We start from the raw sequence: 16,902 nt of genomic DNA, 5'->3' as shown, positions 1-16,902 counted from the left end.
TGTGACCTTGGTCCACTAGTCCAGACCACTGGTAGGGTCAGACCCCACTGAGTCAGAGTGGGTTTGAGACTTGCTTCAGATCCCACTGGTGCTGTTAGGTCACTGTCAGTTGTGTTGTATTTAATCTTGAGAAATGGTTCTGTCTATTCGGTGGCTCACAAGATCAATCAAAGGACTTTAACTGGGTCACTCTCACAAATCAGAGAAGTTTGGGAACCTGCTACTTCTCTAACTGTCCAGTGTTGGTCTCTGTCCTTTTGGACCTGAAGGGAAGCTTCTTCTCTTAAACCTATGTTCACACTGTGTGCCTTAATATTGAAAATCAGTTTTGTATTTCAAATCAGTTTTGGACTAGTGACTGTCCAAACAGCCAGTTACGTGACCAAATTGGATTTGTGTTTGTTCAGACAGCAGTTATTTGCTGACATGGCTACGCTAGTTGTCATAGTAAGAATGGGTGTATACACAGTGGTAAAGACGGATTGGTGGTGGTGCACGTGCTTCCTATCACTCAGAAGTTATGTAGCATGCTAAGGTGACAACAGTGTCTGCCATGGACGTTTCCCAGGTGCTTTGAATGTTCAAAATCTGCGTGTTTTAAACACTTATAACTTCTTATGGGCAGGTGGGATGGTAGCGTCCCATCTGGCCAACATCCGGTGAAATTGTAGAGCGCGAAATTAAAAAAGACCAAATTAAAATATTTAACATTCTTGTATACATGTGTTATACATCAAAATATAGCTTAACCTCTTGTTAATCCAGCTGCTTTGTCAGATTTTAAAAAGGCTTTACGGCGAAAGCAAACCATGCGATTATCTGAGGACAGCGCGCTGCATACAAACACATGAAAATCATATTTCAACTAGGCAGGTGTGCCACAAAAGTAAGAAATAGCGATATACTGAATGCCTTATCTTTGAAGATATTCTTCTGTTGGCACTCCAAAATGTCCCAGAAACATCACAAATGGTCTTTTTGTCCGATAATGTCCTTCTTTATGTCCCAAAAATGTCAATTTATTTGGCCCGTTTGATTCAGAAATACACCGGTTTCAACTCGCCCAACATGCCTACAAAGTATCTAATAAATTTACTGTAAACTTGGTCCAAACATTTCAAACAACGTTCCTAATCCAACCTAATCCAACATTCACTAACACGTAAATAATCGATCAAATTTAAGACGGAATAAACTGTTTCTAATACCAGATAAAAACAATGTGAAGCGCGCTCCAGTTCACTCGCACCAAAACAGTAGAGTCCATATGGAGTGACACTTACAATGAATAGCACTACTTCTTCATTTCTCAAAAGAAAAACATCGAACCATTTCTAAAGACTGTTGACATCTAGTGGAAGCCATAGGAACTGCAACCAGGTTCCTTTTAATAAGGGTATCCCATAGAAAACCATTGAAAAATCCTATGACCTTAATTTTGCGTTTCCCTGGATGGTTTGTCCTCGGGGTTTCGCCTGCCATATCAGTTCTGTTATACTCACAGACATTATTTTAACAGAAACTTTAGAGTGTTGTCTATCCACATCTATCACTTATATGCATATCCTAGCTTCTGGGCCCGAGTAACAGGCACTTTACTTTGGGCATGCTTTTCCCCCTACCAAAGAGAGGTTAAAGCCTCAAAGGATAAGATGATCAAACTTTCAAAATGAATCCTTTTTGGCTAGCAACAGCAGTCAACTAGCTAGCTAGGTAGCTGTTTAGCTTTCTGTCACATTCACTCATTTTTTTGTAAACAATTAACAAGCTCGTTAGCTGCCACATGTTCTTGTCAAACTGTTAACAGAGTAGCTAGCAAGCAACAAGATATTCCAAAGAACCACTTGAGGACAAATACATCACATTTGACCTTTCAGACACAAGTCACATGGGCAGGAATCAGATTTGTATCTGACTTCAAACCTATGAAGGTGGTTTGAAATGTGTCTTGAAATATTAGATTCCATCTGCTTTTTGTCTGTTCAGGCTGCAGGAAAAAGAACAGATTCAAATCAGATATGCAAATAAATAGGATTTGAGTGACTTCAAACTGTCAATGTGAACACAGCTTAACTGTCCAGTGTTGGTCTCTGTCATTTAGGACCTGAAGGATGAGAATAAGAAGGCCAGGATGGCAGCAGCCAGAGCAGTGCTGGAGAAATGCACCATGATGCTGCTCACTGCGTCCAAGGTATGTACATCCTACCACTACTGACAATGTAGTAGGTCAAAGCTGTGAGCTGGAAAACCTTAGTAATGCATGGGTGAAATTAGGCCTTATGGTGGTCATGTGAATTTTCATTCTTTTTTGGAATCAAACCAGTCTAACTTCTCACCTAAAAACATAGTTTTTGTGTTAAATATACATTTGAAGTCGGACGTTTACATACACTTTAGCCAATACATTTAAACTCTGTTTTTCACAATTCCTGACATTTAATCCTAGTAAAAATTCCCTTAGTTCAGTTAGGATGACCACTTTATTTGAAGAATGTGAAATGTCAGAATAATAGTAGAGAGAATAATTTATTTCAGCTTTTATTTCTTTCATCACATTCCCAGTGGGTCAGAAGTTTATATACACTCAATTAGTATTTGGTAGCATGGCCTTTAAGTTGTTTAACTTGGGTCAAACATTTCGGGTTGCCTTCCACAAGCTTCCTACAATAATTTGGGTGAATTTTGGCCCATTCCTCCTGACAGAGCTGGTGTAACTGAGTCAGGTTTGTAGGCCTCCTTGCTCGCACACACTTTTTCAGTTCTGCCCACAAATATTCTATAGGATTGAGGTCAGGGCTTTGTGATGGCCACTCCAATACCTTGACTTTGTTGTCCTTAAGCCATTTTGCCACAACTTTGGAAGTATGCTTGGGGTCATTGTCCATTTGGAAGACCCATTTGCGACCAAGCTTTAATTTCCTGACTGATGTCTTGAGATGTTGCTTCAATATATCCACATAATTTTCCTGCCTCATGTTGCCATCTATTTTGTGAAGTGCACCAGTCCCTCCTGCAGCAAGCACCCCCATAATATGATGCTGCCACCCCCTTGCTTCACGGTTGGGATGGTGTTCTTCGGCTTGCAAGCCTCCCCCTTTTTCCTCCAAACATAATGATGGTCATTATGGCCAAACAGTTCTATTTTTGTTTTATCAGACCGGAGGGAGGACCTTTCTCCAAAAAGTACGATCTTTGTCCCCATGTGCAGTTGCAAACCGTAGTCTGTCTTTTTTATGGCAGTTTTGGAGCAGTGGCTTCTTCCTTGCTGAGCGGCCTTTCAGGTTATGTTGATGTAGGACTCATTTTACTGTGGATATAGATACTTTTGTAACTGTTTCCTCCAGCATCTTCGCAAGGTCCTTTGCTTTTGTTCTGAGTTTGATTTGCACTTTTCGCACCAAAGTGCGTTCCATCTCTAGGAGACACATCTCCTTTCTGAGCGGTATGACAGCTGTGTGGTCCCATGGTGTTTGTACTTGCGTGCTATTGTTTGTACAGATGAACGTGGTACCTTCAGGCATTTGGAAATTGCTCCCAAGGATGAACCATTCTTGTGGAGGTCTACAATTTTTTTTTCTGAGGTCTTGGGTGATTTCTTTTGATTTTCCCATGATGTCAAGCAAAGAGGCACTGAGTTTGAAGGTAGGCCTTGAAATACATCCACAGGTGCACCTGCAATTGACTCAAATGATGTCAATTAGCCTATCAGAAGCTTCTAAAGGCATGACACCATTTTCTGGAATTTTCCAAGCTGTCTGTAAACAATTGTTGGAAAAATTAGTAGATGTCCTAACCAATTTGCCAAAACTATAGTCTGTTAACAAGAAATATGTGGAGTGGTTGAAAAACGAGTTTTAATGACTCCAACCTAAGTGTATGTAGACTTCCGACTTCAACTGTATATACGAGGTAGAGGGACTGTATTACTACAATTGATTTCAAACATGGACTGTTTCTTCATCTGCTGCTTGGTTTTCAAATCATGTGCCAGATACTTATAAAACCACGAGTGTCTCTCCTCCCTGTAGACGTGTCTCAGACACCCTGACTGCGAGTCGGCACGCATCAACAAAGACGCCGTGTTTCACCGCATGCGTTTCGCCCTGGAGCAGGTCATGGAGATCGTGACGGACGCTCGGCCCTGCGGGGAGACCAAGGTCCTTCCCCTCAGCATTTACACCGGCATCAAGGACTTCAAGGTGGGACGACAGGGGAGGACCGAGCCTGGGGGCTCCTTCCATATGTTGTTGTTTTTTGTGCCAGTTTGTGGGGGGAAAACACGTTTCTAAGTACCACGTTATAACACTGTACCTGCCTGTGTTAATACAGTATGCCGCTTTAGGCCTCTACATACAAAGTTGAAGTATGCTAGGAGTTCTGTGCGAGTTCTTTAGAATAAGTAAATTATCCTAGCTTTGAATTGGATAATAGACTGCAACAGAGATCATAGAGCTTTCTAATGATCTTCTCTGTCTCTGCCTGTGTCTCTGTCTCTGCCTGTGTCAATTAAATTTTTGGCATGAAAAATAGTTTTTGTATTCACTATTGTCTCTGTCTCTGTGTTTCTATGTCTGTGTCCCTCTCTGTGTCTCTCTCTGTGTCTCTCTCTGTGTCTCTGTCTATGTCTCTGTGTCTCTCTCCATCTCTCTGTCTGTGTCTCTGTCTCTATGTCTCTGTCTGTGTCTCTGTCTCTGTGTTTTTCTCTGTGTGTATGTCTGTGTCTCTGTCTGTGATCCCAGTCAAACGTGGAAGGTCTGCGTGAGGGTCTGTACTTGCTGCCCCACCAGGCTCTGTCTGGCCAGCTAGAGGCGGTGGTGGAGAGGACGGAGGACTTCACTGACTCGGCCTACACCAGCCACGAGCACCGAGAGGGCATCCTGCAGCTCTGCCAGCTCGCCCGCCAGGACACTGACCAGCTCATCACAGACTGGATGGAGGCAGTATGTGGCCGTTCACAGGGCATACATGCACATATAAACACTCACATGCATACACACACGCACAGAGACACACAGGGACACACAAACACGTATACAAGTACTCACACAGATATGTGATAGATATGTACTCATACTTCTACATGGTTAAGAGCACACATACAGTATGTTATGATTTAACACATGCATATGCACATTTACACGTGCAAATACCCACAGACTTCTTTTCCTTTTCACGCACATTTTATTCAACCTTTATTTAACCAGGTTAGTCTCGTTGAGATAAAAATCTGTTTTTCAAGAGAGACCTGGAACACACACATTCACCTTCTCTCTGTATCTCCTTTCTATATTGTCAGTGAATGTCCTTGAGCTGTCAAGTGATTCTCTGGGTGACAAATGGATCACACTGCAGGAGTGTAGTTGCATGACCTTGTGTACTGTTGATAGGTTTACAGATAATGTGGAGGAGAAGTATAGAATATCCAGCCTTTTCACACTACCCTCCTGCATGCTACTATGCAGGACTATTTTCCTTCTTTCAGTATGGTTGTGTTTCCATACAGGATTTACCCTAGTGTTTTACCCAAAAGGCTGAGACTTGTCTGTTTCCATCTACGCGGGCCGGTACCCGTGTCTCTGGCAGACCTGCTCTCACTTGGGGCCAAAGCCAGGCCCCTGGTACTTTTCTGCTCGCATTTACATAACAGTGGATAACTGTGAACTGTTACACCTCACAAAGCAACTGTTTTGATTATGCAGAGGTTGTTGATTCTGCTCTTCACAAGTCTTCACTGTCAGCCCCAGCTTTGGAAACACAATGTCCCTAATATAACATAAGGGTGTATACACTAGTGTAACATAAGGGTGTATACACTAGTGTAACATAAGGGTGTATACACTAGTGTAACATAAGGGGGCATACACTAGTGTAACATAAGGGTGTATACACTAGTGTAACATAAGGGGGTGTTCACTAGTGTAACATAAGGGGGTATACACTAGTGTAACATAAGGGGGTATTCACTAGTGTAACATAAGGGGGTATTCACTAGTGTAACATAAGGGGGTATACACTAGTGTAACATAAGGGCGTATACACTAGTGTAACATAAGGGGGTATACACTAGTGTAACATAAGGGTGTATACACTAGTGTAACATAAGGGGGTATTCACTAGTGTAACATAAGGGGGTATACACTAGTGTAACATAAGGGGGTATTCACTAGTGTAACATAAGGGTGTATTCACTTGTGTAACATAAGGGTGTATGCACTAGTGTAACATAAGGGTGTATACACTAGTGTAACATAAGGGTGTATACACTAGTGAAACTCTGGTGTTGCAGTATATAGGAGTAAGATCTAACTTGAAGTCAGCCTCGTTGTATGAATAGATATCCACTTGACTCCACTGATAACACGGACACATTGTGTTCTCTGTCTCTCTCTTGACACCTCGCTCAAAAGATTCTCCTTGGATACCGAAACTTGGAGGTTTTATACAATGTGTTTTTGGTTTAAGCTGGTATAACAATGTGAAAGTAGAGGCCACAGTTCCTCTGACAGATTGAATGGAATCAGAGCTACAACACGTTGAAGGATTGGTTCCCTGGTGAGACACATTTCCACAACGTGCGTCACTAGCTGGATCCCAGGGTCTGTTTGTGTTTCTCCACTCAATTCAGTAGACACAGAGAGGGTGTGAGAAGGTTTTACTCCACTCATTTAAGTGGAAACCGAGAGAGTGATATGAGGGGGTGTGGTGAGTGGGTCAAATACAAATCATCTGATGCCTCCTGCTTGTTTGACAGTGTTTTGACACCCTGCTTTAATCCTGTCTGTGCAAGGTTGGTACTGCCCACCTGCCTCCTTGGCCTGAGAACCTGTGTCTGAAACGATTATGTTTTACATGCTATTGGTGAAGCAGAAGGGATCTCAATTCAATTCAAGGGGCTTTATTGGCATAGGAAACATATGTTAACATTGCCAAAGCAATCGAGCGATCGCTTTCTCTCTCTCTCCCCTCTCTGTCTCTCTGATAGGGACTGAACAGGTTTGTGTGATCTGGTGTGGGTCAGAAACTGACTTCTCCTTCCTCTGCAGAGACAGGACACGTCCAAGGCAGCAGTCCATGATTTATGTGACAACTCTTATCTTTTCCCACTCCCTCCTTTCTTTCTTTTTGTTTTTATCTTTCTTTCAAGAAGCAGTCTCTAAATGCTAAAGAGGCCACGGAGGAGATGGAGCTGTCTATACTGAAGACCTGCCAAAGTGTCTACGAACTCCGCAGAGAGGTGAGTCCTGTAACCCTATGCTCCTACCCAGAATGCTTCACTGTTTGGCATGCCAAGGGGTTCAGTCCTAGAGCAGAAATTTTCTGTACTCCATCACAGTTTGTCTGTATCTCTTGCTCTTTTTTATCTTTGATATGCCCACATCACTCTCTCTGTTTCTCTCTCTGTTCTGTCTTTATCCTCTAGTGTACACTGCCACTCTCCCTATTCCTTTCACTCTTTCTCTCTCTGACTTGTTCTTTCTCTCTCTGCCTTGTCCATTCTCTCTCTGACTTGCTCTTTGTCTCTCTCTCCCTGCCTTGCTCTTTCTCTCCCTGCCTTGCTCTTTCTCTCTCTAACTTGCTCTCTCTCTCTGCCTTGCTCTTTCTCTCTCTGCCTTGCTCTTTCTCTCTCTGACTTACTTTTTCTCTTTCTCTCTCTGACTTTCTCTTTCTCTCTCTCTCTCTGACTTGCTCTTTCTCTCTCTGACTTGCTCTTTCTCTCTCTGCCTTGCTCTTTCTCTCTCTCTCTCTGACTTGCTCTTTCTCTCTCTGACTTGCTCTTTCTCTCTCTGACTTGCTCTTTCTCTCTCTGACTTGCTCTTTCTCTCTCTGACTTGCTCTTTCTCTCTCTGACTTGCTCTTTCTCTCTCTGACTTGCTCTTCTCTCTCTGCCTTGCTCTCTCTCTCTCTGACTTGCTCTTTCTCTCTCTCTCTCTGCCTTGCTCTTTCTCTCTCTGCCTTGCTCTTTCTCTCTCTCTCTCTGACTTGCTCTTTCTCTCTCTGACTTGCTCTTTCTCTCTCTGACTTGCTCTTTCTCTCTGCCTTGCTCTTTCTCTCTCTGCCTTGCTCTCTATCTCTCTGACTTGCTCTTTCTCTCTCTCTCTCTGCCTTGCTCTTTCTCTCTCTGCCTTGCTCTTTCTCTGACTTGCTCTTTCTCTTTCTCTCTCTGCCTTGCTCTTTCTCTCTCTCTGCCTTGCTCTTTCTCTGACTTGCTCTCTCTCTCTGCCTTGCTCTTTCTCTCTCTGCCTTGCCTCTCTCTCTCTGACTTGCTCTTTCTCTCTCTCTCTCTGACTTGCTCTCTCTCTTTCTCTCTCTGCCTTGCTCTTTCTCTCTCTGCCTTGCTCTTTCTCTGACTTGCTCTCTCTCTCTGCCTTGCTCTTTCTCTCTCTGCCTTGCTCTCTCTCTCTCTGACTTGCTCTTTCTCTCTCTCTCTCTGACTTGCTCTTTCTCTCTCTCTCTCTCTGCCTTGCTCTTTCTCTCTCTGCCTTGCTCTCTCTCTCTCTGCCTTGCTCTTTCTCTCTCTGTCTTGCTCTTTCTCTCTCTGACTTGCTCTTTCTCTGACTTGCTCTTTCTCTCTCTCTCTTTCTGACTTTCTCTCTCTCTCTCTCTGACTTGCTCTTTCTCTCTCTGACTTGCTCTTTCTCTTCTCTGCCTTGCTCTTTCTCTCTCTCTCTCTCTGACTTGCTCTTTCTCTCTCTGACTTGCTCTTTCTCTCTCTGACTTGCTCTTTCTCTCTCTGACTTGCTCTTTCTCTCTCTGACTTGCTCTTTCTCTCTCTGACTTGCTCTTTCTCTCTCTGTCTTGCTCTTTCTCTCTCTGCCTTGCTCTTTCTCTCTCTCTCTGACTTGCTCTTTCTCTCTCTCTCTCTGCCTTGCTCTTTCTCTCTCTGCCTTGCTCTTTCTCTCTCTCTCTTTCTGACTTTCTCTCTCTCTCTCTCTGACTTGCTCTTTCTCTCTCTGACTTGCTCTTTCTCTCTCTGCCTTGCTCTTTCTCTCTCTCTCTCTGACTTGCTCTTTCTCTCTCTGACTTGCTCTTTCTCTCTCTGACTTGCTCTTTCTCTCTCTGACTTGCTCTTCTCTCTCTGACTTGCTCTTTCTCTCTCTGACTTGCTCTTCTCTCTCTGACTTGCTCTCTCTCTCTCTGACTTGCTCTTTCTCTCTCTCTCTCTGACTTGCTCTTTCTCTTTCTCTCTCTGCCTTTCTCTCTCTCTCTGCCTTGCTCTTTCTCTGACTTGCTCTCTCTCTCTGCCTTGCTCTTTCTCTCTCTGCCTTGCTCTCTCTCTCTCTGACTTGCTCTTTCTCTCTCTCTCTCTGACTTGCTCTTTCTCTCTCTCTCTCTCTGCCTTGCTCTTTCTCTCTCTGCCTTGCTCTCTCTCTCTCTGACTTGCTCTTTCTCTCTCTGACTTGCTCTTTCTCTCTCTGACTTGCTCTTCTCTCTCTGACTTGCTCTTTCTCTCTCTGACTTGCTCTTTCTCCTCTCTGCCTTGCTCTCTCTCTCTCTGACTTGCTCTTTCTCTCTCTCTCTCTGCCTTGCTCTTTCTCTCTCTGCCTTGCTCTTTCTCTCTCTCTCTCTCTGACTTGCTCTTTCTCTCTCTGACTTGCTCTTTCTCTCTCTGACTTGCTCTTTCTCTCTGCCTTGCTCTTTCTCTCTCTGCCTTGCTCTCTCTCTCTCTGACTTGCTCTTTCTCTCTCTCTCTCTGCCTTGCTCTTTCTCTCTCTGCCTTGCTCTTTCTCTGACTTGCTCTTTCTCTTTCTCTCTCTGCCTTGCTCTTTCTCTCTCTGCCTTGCTCTTTCTCTGACTTGCTCTTTCTCTCTCTGCCTTGCTCTTCTCTCTCTGCCTTGCTCTCTCTCTCTGACTTGCTCTTTCTCTCTCTCTCTCTCTCTCTGACTTGCTCTTTCTCTCTCTGACTTGCTCTTTTCTCTTTCTCTCTCTGACTTGCTCTTTCTCTCTCTGACTTGCTCTTTCTCTCTCTGACTTGCTCTTTCTCTCTCTGACTTGCTCTTTCTCTCTTTGACTTGCTCTTCTTTCTCTCTTTGACTTGCTCTTTCTCTCTCTGACTTGCTCTTTCTCTCTCTGACTTGCTCTTTCTCTCTCTGACTTGCTCTTTCTCTCTTGACTTGCTCTTTCTCTCTCTGACTTGCTCTTTCTCTCTCTGACTTGCTCTTTCTCTCTCTGACTTGCTCTTCTCTCTCTGACTTGCTCTTTCTCTCTCTGACTTGCTCTTCTCTCTCTGACTTGCTCTTTCTCTCTCTGACTTGCTCTTTCTCTCCTGCCTTGCTCTTTCTCTCCTCTCTCTCTGCCTTGCTCTTTCTCTCTCTCTCTCTCTGCCTTGCTCTTCTCTCTCTCTCTCTCTGACTTGCTCTTTCTCTCTCTCTCTCTCTGACTTGCTCTTTCTCTCTCTCTCTCTCTGACTATGCTCTTTCTCTCTCTCTCTCTCTGACTTGCTCTTCTCTCTCTCCTCTCTTCTGACTTGCTCTTTCTCTCTCTCTCTCTCTGACTTGCTCTTTCTCTCTCTCTCCCTGCCTTTGCCTCTTTCTCTCTCTGAACTTGGCTCCTTTCTCTCTCTGACTGCATCTTTCTTCTTCTCTCTGAACTTGCTCTTTCTCTCTCTGCCATTGCTGCTTCTCTCTCTGCCATTGCTCTTTCCCTCTCTCTGCCTGCTCTTTCTTCTCTCTGGCCTTTGCTTTCTCTCTTCTGGACTGCTCTTTCTCTCTCCTGACTTGCTACTTCTCTCTGACTTGCTCTTTCTCTCTCTGACTTGCTCTTTCTCTCTCTGACTTTGGCTCTTTATCTCTCTTTGACTTGCTCTTCTCTCTCTGACTTGCTCTTTCTCTCTCTGACTATGCTCTTTCTCTCTCTGACTTGGCTCTTCTCCTCTCTTTGAACTTGCTCTTCTCTCTCTGACTTGCTCTTTCTCTCTCTCTCTTTCTGACTTTCTCTCTCTCTCTCTCTCTGACCTTGCTCTTTCTCTCTCTGACTTGCTCTTTTCTCTCTGACTTGCTCTTTCTCTCTCTGACTTGCTCTTTCTCTCTGACTTGCTCTTTCTCTCTCTGACTTGCTCTTTCTCTCTTTGACTTGCTCTTTCTCTCTCTGACTTGCTCTTTCTCTCTCTGTCTTGCTCTTTCTCTCTCTGACTTGCTCTTTTCTCTCTTTGACTTGCTCTTTCTCTCTCTGACCTGCTACTTCTCTCTCTCTCTCTCTGACTTGCTCTTTCTCTCTCTCTCTCTGACTTGCTCTTTCTCTCTCTCCTCCTGACTTGCTCTTTCTCTCTCTCTGCCTTGCTCTTTCTCTCTCTGACTTGCTCTTTCTCTCTCTGACTTGCTCTTCTCTCCTCTGGACTTGCTCTTTCTCTCTCTCTCTCCTGACTTGCTTCTTTCTCTCTCTGACTTGCTCTTGTCCTCTCTCTGACTTGCTCTTTCTCTCTCTGCCTTGCTCTTCTCTCTCTGCCTTGCTCCTTCTCTCTCTGCCTTGCTCTTTCTCTCTCTGCCTTGCTCTTTCTCTCTCTGACTTGCTCTTTCTCTCTCTGACTTGCTCTTTCTCTCTTTGACTTGCTCTTTCTCTCTCTGACTTGCTCTTTCTCTCTGACTTGCTCTTTCTCTCTCTGACTTGCTCTTTCTCTCTCTGACTTGCTCTTTCTCTCTTTGACTTGCTCTTTCTCTCTCTGACTTGCTCTTTCTCTCTCTGACTTGCTCTTTCTCTCTCTGACTTGCTCTTTCTCTCTCTCTCTTCTGACTTGCTCTTTCTCTCTCTCTCTTTCTGACTTTCTCTCTCTCTCTCTCTCTGACTTGCTCTTTCTCTCTCTGACTTGCTCTTTCTCTCTCTGACTTGCTCTTTCTCTCTCTGACTTTGCTCTTTCTCTCTCTGACTTGCTCTTTCTCTCTCTGACTTGCTCTTTCTCTCTCTCTCTCTGACTTGCTCTTTCTCTCTCTGACTTGCTCTTTCTCTCTCTGCCTTGCTCTTTCTCTCTCTGCCTTGCTCTTCTCTCTCTGCCTTGCTCTTTCTCTCTCTGCCTTGCTCTTTCTCTCTCTGCCTTGCTCTTTCTCTCTCTGACTTGCTCTTTTCTCTCTCTGACTTGCTCTTTCTCTCTCTGACTTGCTCTTTCTCTCTCTGACTTGCTCTTTCTCTCTCTGACTTGCTCTTTCTCTCTCTGACTTGCTCTTTCTCTCTCTGACTTGCTCTTTCTCTCTCTGACTTGCTCTTTCTCTCTCTGACTTGCTCTTTCTCTCTTTGACTTGCTCTTTCTCTCTTTGACTTGCTCTTTCTCTCTCTCTTTCTGACTTTCTCTCTCTCTCTCTCTGACTTGCTCTTTCTCTCTCTGACTTGCTCTTTCTCTCTCTGACTTGCTCTTTCTCTCTTTGACTTGCTCTTTCTCTCTCTGACTTGCTCTTTCTCTCTCTGACTTGCTCTTTCTCTCTCTGACTTGCTCTTTCTCTCTTTGACTTGCTCTTTCTCTCTCTGACTTGCTCTTTCTCTCTCTCTCTCTCTCTGACTTGCTCTTTCTCTCTCTCTCTCTCTGACTTGCTCTTCTCTCTCTCTCTCTGACTTGCTCTTTCTCTCGCTCTCTCTGCCTTGCTCTTTCTCTCTCTGACTTGCTCTTTCTCTCTCTGACTTGCTCTTTCTCTCTCTCTCTCTGACTTTCTCTCTCTCTCTCTGACTTGCTCTTTCTCTCTCTGACTTGCTCTTTCTCTCTCTGCCTTGCTCGTCTCTCTCTGCCTTGCTCTTTCTCTCTCTGCCTTGCTCTTTCTCTCTCTGCCTTGCTCTCTCTCTCTCTGACTTGCTCTTTCTCTCTCTCTCTCTGACTTGCTCTTTCTCTTTCTCTCTCTGCCTTGCTCTTTCTCTCTCTGCCTTGCTCTTTCTCTGACTTGCTCTCTCTCTCTGCCTTGCTCTTTCTCTCTCTGCCTTGCTCTCTCTCTCTCTGACTTGCTCTTTCTCTCTCTCTCTCTGACTTGCTCTTTCTCTCTCTGACTTGCTCTTTCTCTCTTTGACTTGCTCTTTCTCTCTCTGACTTGCTCTTTCTCTCTCTGACTTGCTCTTTCTCTCTCTGACTTGCTCTTTCTCTCTTTGACTTGCTCTTTCTCTCTCTGACCTGCTCTTTCTCTCTCTCTCTTTCTGACTTGCTCTTTCTCTCTCTCTCTTTCTGACTTTCTCTCTCTCTCTCTCTGACTTGCTCTTTCTCTCTCTGACTTGCTCTTTCTCTCTCTGACTTGCTCTTTCTCTCTCTGACTTGCTCTTTCTCTCTCTGACTTGCTCTTTCTCTCTCTGACTTGCTCTTTCTCTCTCTGACTTGCTCTTTCTCTCTCTGACTTGCTCTTTCTCTCTCTCTCTCTGACTTGCTCTTTCTCTCTCTCTCTGACTTGCTCTCTCTCTCTGCCTTGCTCTTTCTCTCTCTGCCTTGCTCTTTCTCTCTCTGCCTTGCTCTTTCTCTCTCTGACTTGCTCTTTCTCTCTCTGACTTGCTCTTTCTCTCTCTGACTTGCTCTTTCTCTCTCTGACTTGCTCTTTCTCTCTCTGACTTGCTCTTTCTCTCTCTGACTTGCTCTTTCTCTCTCTGACTTGCTCTTTCTCTCTCTGACTTGCTCTTTCTCTCTCTGACTTGCTCTTTCTCTCTTTGACTTGCTCTTTCTCTCTCTCTCTTTCTGACTTTCTCTCTCTCTCTCTCTGACTTGCTCTTTCTCTCTCTGACTTGCTCTTTCTCTCTCTCTCTCTGACTTGCTCTTTCTCTTTCTCTCTCTGCCTTGCTCTTTCTCTCTCTGCCTTGCTCTTTCTCTGACTTGCTCTCTATCTCTGCCTTGCTCTTTCTCTCTCTGCCTTGCTCTCTCTCTCTTGACTTGCTCTTTCTCTCTCTCTCTCTGACTTGCTCTTTCTCTCTCTGACTTGCTCTTTCTCTCTTTGACTTGCTCTTTCTCTCTCTGACTTGCTCTTTCTCTCTCTGACTTGCTCTTTCTCTCTTGACTTGCTCTTTCTCTCTCTGACTTGCTCTTTCTCTCTCTGACTTGCTCTTTCTCTCTCTGACTTGCTCTTTCTCTCTTTGACTTGCTCTTTCTCTCTCTGACTTGCTCTTTCTCTCTCTCTCTCTCTGACTTGCTCTTTCTCTCTCTCTCTCTCTGACTTGCTCTTTCTCTCTCTCTCTCTGACTTGCTCTTTCTCTCGCTCTCTCTGCCTTGCTCTTTCTCTCTCTGACTTGCTCTTTCTCTCTCTGACTTGCTCTTTCTCTCTCTGACTTGCTCTTTCTCTCTCTCTCTCTGACTTGCTCTTTCTCTCTCTGACTTGCTCTTTCTCTCTCTGCCTTGCTCTTCTCTCTCTGCCTTGCTCTTTCTCTCTCTGCCTTGCTCTTTCTCTCTCTGCCTTGCTCTCTCTCTCTCTGACTTGCTCTTTCTCTCTCTCTCTGACTTGCTCTTTCTCTTTCTCTCTCTGCCTTGCTCTTTCTCTCTCTGACTTGCTCTTTCTCTGACTTGCTCTCTCTCTCTGCTTGCTCTTTCTCTTCTGCCTTGCTCTCTCTTCTCTGACTTGCTCTTCTCTCTCTCTCTCTGACTGCTCTTTCTCTCTCTCTCTCTCTGCTTGCTCTTTCTCTCTCTGCCTTGCTCTCTCTCTCTCTGCCTTGCTCTTTCTCTCTCTGTCTTGCTCTTTCTCTCTCTGACTTGCTCTTTCTCTGACTTGCTCTTTCTCTCTCTCTCTTTCTGACTTTCTCTCTCTCTCTCTCTGACTTTCTCTCTCTCTCTCTGACTTGCTCTTTCTCTCTCTGACTTGCTCTTTCTCTCTTTGACTTGCTCTTTCTCTCTCTGACTTGCTCTTTCTCTCTCTGACTTGCTCTTTCTCTCTCTGACTTGCTCTTTCTCTCTCTGACTTGCTCTTTCTCTCTTTGACTTGCTCTTTCTCTCTTTGACTTGCTCTTTCTCTCTCTCTCTTTCTGACTTTCTCTCTCTCTCTCTCTCTCTGACTTGCTCTTTCTCTCTCTGACTTGCTCTTTCTCTCTCTGACTTGCTCTTTCTCTCTTGACTTGCTCTTTCTCTCTCTGACTTGCTCTTTCTCTCTCTGACTTGCTCTTTCTCTCTCTGACTTGCTCTTTCTCTCTTTGACTTGCTCTTTCTCTCTCTGACTTGCTCTTCTCTCTCTCTCTCTCTCTGACTTGCTCTTTTCTCTCTCTCTCTGACTTGCTCTTTCTCTCTCTCTCTCTGACTTGCTCTTTCTCTCGCTCTCTCTGCCTTGCTCTTTCTCTCTCTGACTTGCTCTTTCTCTCTGACTTGCTCTTTCTCTCTCTCTCTGACTTCTCTCTCTCTCTCTGACTTGCTCTTTCTCTCTCTGACTTGCTCTTTCTCTCTCTGCTTGCTCGTCTCTCTCTGCCTTGCTCTTTCTCTCTCTGCCTTGCTCTTTCTCTCTCTGCCTTGCTCTCTCTCTCTCTGACTTGCTCTTTCTCTCTCTCTCTGTCTTGCTCTTTCTCTTTCTCTCTCTGCCTTGCTCTTTCTCTCTCTGCTTGCTCTTTCTCTGACTTGCTCTCTCTCTCTGACTTGCTCTTTCTCTCTCTGCCTTGCTCTCTCTCTCTCTGACTTGCTCTTTCTCTCTCTCTCTGACTTGCTCTTTCTCTCTCTGACTTGCTCTTTCTCTCTTTGACTTGCTCTTTCTCTCTCTGACTTGCTCTTCTCTCTCTGACTTGCTCTTTCTCTCTCTGACTTGCTCTTCTCTCTCTGACTTGCTCTTTCTCTCTCTGACCTGCTCTTTCTCCTCTCTCTTTTCTGACTTGCTCTTCTCTCTCTCTCTTTCTGACTTTCTCTCTCTCTCTCTCTCTGACTTGCTCTTTCTCTCTCTGACTTGCTCTTTCTCTCTCTGACTTGCTCTTTCTCTCTCTGACTTGCTCTTTCTCTCTCTGACTTGCTCTTTCTCTCTCTGACTTGCTCTTTCTCTCTCTGACTTGCTCTTTCTCTCTCTGACTTGCTCTTTCTCTCTCTCTCTCTGACTTGCTCTTTCTCTCTCTCTCTGACTTGCTCTTCTCTCTCTGCCTTGCTCTTTCTCTCTCTGCCTTGCTCTTTCTCTCTCTGACTTGCTCTTCTCTCTTGACTTGCTCTTTCTCTCTCTGACTTGCTCTTTCTCTCTCTGACTTGCTCTTTCTCTCTCTGACTTGCTCTTTCTCTCTCTGACTTGCTCTTTCTCTCTCTGACTTGCTCTTTCTCTCTCTGACTTGCTCTTTCTCTCTCTGACTTGCTCTTTCTCTCTCTGACTTGCTCTTTCTCTCTTTGACTTGCTCTTTCTCTCTCTCTCTTTCTGACTTTCTCTCTCTCTCTCTCTCTGACTTGCTCTTTCTCTCTCTGACTTGCTCTTTCTCTCTCTGACTTGCTCTTTCTCTTTCTCTCTCTGCTTGCTCTTTCTCTCTCTGCCTTGCTCTTTCTCTGACTTGCTCTCTTCTCTGCTTGCTCTTTCTCTCTCTGACCTTGCTCTCTTCTCTCTGACTTGCTCTTCTCTCTCTCTCTCTGACTTGCTCTTTCTCTTCTGACTTGCTCTTTCTCTCTTTTGACTTGCTCTTTTCTCTCTCTGACTTGCTCTTTCTCTCTCTGACTTGCTCTTTCTCTCTTTGACTTGCTCTTTCTCTCTCTGACTTGCTCTTTCTCTCTCTGACTTGCTCTTTCTCTCTCTGACTTGCTCTTTTCTCTTTGACTTGCTCTTTCTCTCTCTGACTTGCTCTTTCTCTCTCTCTTCTCTGATTGCTCTTTCTCTCTCTTCTCTCTGACTTGCTCTTCTTCTCTCTCTCGACTTGCCTTTCTCTCTCTCTTCTGCCTTGCTCTTTTTCTCTCTCTGACTTGCTCTTTCTCTCTCTGACTTGCTCTTTCTCTCTTCCTGACTTGCTCTTTTCTCTCATCTCTCTGACTTGCTCTTTCTCTCTCTGACTTGCTCTTTCTCTCTCTGCTTGCTCTTCTCT

General features: G+C 44.6%; 1 protein-coding gene across 4 annotated transcripts in view; it reads left to right on the top strand.

The window, feature by feature from the left end:
• The window catches only part of LOC109903401 (catenin (cadherin-associated protein), alpha-like 1), a 149,961-nt gene that overhangs the window by 84,480 nt on the left and 48,579 nt on the right, over positions 1-16,902 (top strand). For 2 of the 4 annotated variants that reach the window (XM_031788878.1, XM_031788880.1), the window contains exons 5-8: positions 2,102-2,191; positions 4,029-4,199; positions 4,740-4,940; positions 7,145-7,234. In XM_031788878.1, the coding sequence (XP_031644738.1) occupies positions 2,102-2,191; positions 4,029-4,199; positions 4,740-4,940; positions 7,145-7,234 (552 nt within the window). The remainder of the gene's footprint in view (positions 1-2,101; positions 2,192-4,028; positions 4,200-4,739; positions 4,941-7,144; positions 7,235-16,902) is intronic. The other 2 variants (XM_031788881.1, XM_031788879.1) reach the window with 1 other exon arrangement.

Source organism: Oncorhynchus kisutch, linkage group LG14, assembly GCF_002021735.2.
Source record: "Oncorhynchus kisutch isolate 150728-3 linkage group LG14, Okis_V2, whole genome shotgun sequence".
Lineage (NCBI taxonomy): Eukaryota > Metazoa > Chordata > Actinopteri > Salmoniformes > Salmonidae > Oncorhynchus > Oncorhynchus kisutch.
Note: the sequence above shows the minus strand (reverse complement) of the source record. Positions and strands in the feature narration are given on the sequence as shown.